This window comes from Podarcis filfolensis (assembly GCF_964270895.1).
Source record: "Podarcis filfolensis genome assembly, chromosome: 13".
Taxonomy (NCBI): domain Eukaryota; kingdom Metazoa; phylum Chordata; class Lepidosauria; order Squamata; family Lacertidae; genus Podarcis; species Podarcis filfolensis.
Window position 1 is genome coordinate 23400609 of NC_139615.1, and position 2096 is coordinate 23402704.

Below are 2096 nucleotides of genomic sequence, written 5' to 3' on the forward strand. Positions count from 1 at the left end.
TCCCTTAGAATTTTTTCTCACAGTGAAATCAATGAATTGAAAGTATAATAAAAAAACAGCATGTTGCATTAACTGGTACATTACTATATCTGTGGAAAACACCAGGATTAGAATTCTAAGATGTGGAAGTAACACACGAGTACACCTGACCAAGAAACATGACAAACAGAAAAAAAAAGAAAGGTAAGACGTCACCTCACATTGCATTCAGTCCTCCAGCTATATACTGCTCTCAGGACTAGACACTCTTATAATGAATTATTCTGGGGAGTTAGTTGACTGAAGAAATGTTATTGGATCAGGTTTTTCTGCTGTACAGTGGTACCTCAGGTACTTAATTCGTTCTGGAGGTCCATTCTTAACCTGAAACTGTTCTTAACCTGAAGACCACTTTAGCTAATGGGGCCTCCCGCTGCTGCCATGCAACCGCCGCACAATTTCTGTTCTCATCCTGAAGCAAAGTTCTTAACCTGAGGTACTATTTCTGGGTTAGTGGAGTCTGTTACCTGAAGCATATGTAACCTGAAGCGTTTGTAACCCGAGGTACCACTGTATTTGGGGACACAAATCCAGATTAGGCTACAATTGCAACCCAGTCAACCAGGGTTGATACAAACATTTTGATGACTGAGGTGAAAGCTGAGTTGTCCCCATCCCCATTAACCACTTAAAGACTGGGGATGGGAAAGCATCTTACAACAAACGTGAAGGTGGAAAGGGAAAATGAAAGGACAGTAGTACTCTCGTGACAATACCAAGGGAACAAAGAGCCCATAATAACATTTGCCTGTCTGGTATATGTGACTGCTAGATTAAAGGAATCTTGGTTAAATTAAACTCATGAATCAACATTTGTATATTAATAGTTATTTCCTTCTTATTTGCACAGCAAGCATCTGAACAAGTCCTGTGAGCATAATGCACAATCTTACCTCCATGTCTGCATTTTTCCTGCTAGGATTCTCGGACATTCGAGAACTGCAGGTCTTACACTTCTTTGTGTTCCTAGCCTTGTATTTGATGGCAATAATAGGAAATCTTCTCATTGTCATTGCATTTGTCCTTGATCACCACCTTCACACACCCATGTACTTCTTTCTGATGAATTTAGCCATGATGGATGTTGGAACAATTTCAGTCATCGTACCCAAATCAATGGCTATTTCCCTCCTAAACAGCAGGTCAATTTCTTACTCCGGATGTGCTGCTCAAGTTTTCTTTTATTTCTTATTTGGGACGTCAGATTTTTTCCTCCTAACTATAATGGCAAATGACCGCAATGTTGCTATTTGCAACCCACTCCACTATGAGACAATTATGCACAAAGGAGCCTGTATTCAGATGGTGGCCATTCTGTGGATTACGAGCCTTCTTTTTGCCATGTTACATACAGGTAGCATCTTTGCAAACACTTTCTGTTCTAATGCTGTCAATCAGTTATTTTGTGAAGTCCCAACATTACTGAAGCTCTCCTGCTCTGATTTCTACTTAGTTGAAGTTGGATTCCTGGTGCTGAGCTGGAGTGTGGGACTAGGTTGTTTCATATTCATTATCATAACATACATTCAGATTTTTTCTACAGTGCTCAGAATCCCTTCAGTTCATGGTCAGAAAAAAGCCCTCTCCACTTGCATTCCCCACCTCACTGTTGTCTCTGTGGTTCTCTTCAGTGGAGTCTTTGCCTATGCAAGGCCTCCCAGTAATGCTTCTTCTTATACAGATATCTCTTTTGCTGTGGTCTATACCATCATTCCTCCCACACTGAATCCATTCATCTACAGTATGAGAAACAAGGAAATCAAGGCTGCTTTGTGGAAACTCTTAGATCTTGGACATTCCCTGAAAACATTTTCCAGAGTTATTATTTAAAAATAAGTTTGCATGCTTTTATGTGTGTGGATGCACTTTTTAACATAAGTGCTATACACATTTCACTTTTCAGCAAACATTTTTATAAATGAATTTCTCTCTGTCCTCCTTCAGTGTCATTTGTTGCTTTCCTGTGCATCTTGAGTATTTTGACTACATAAAACCTAAAATTATTCAATCCTGATTTCTAATGCAGAAATAGGATCTTCCCCCCTTATTTTTTCCTC

General features: G+C 39.5%; 1 protein-coding gene across 1 annotated transcript; it reads left to right on the forward strand.

Moving 5' to 3' along the window:
• Positions 1 to 918: 918 nt before the first annotated feature.
• LOC310746665 (olfactory receptor 14A16-like) lies at positions 919 to 1869 on the forward strand (the record flags this gene model as incomplete). Its single annotated transcript, XM_083580646.1, has 1 exon — positions 919 to 1869. The coding sequence occupies one exon, from the start codon at positions 919 to 921 to the stop codon at positions 1867 to 1869; it is 951 nt and encodes a 316-aa protein (XP_083436772.1).
• Positions 1870 to 2096: the final 227 nt, after the last annotated feature.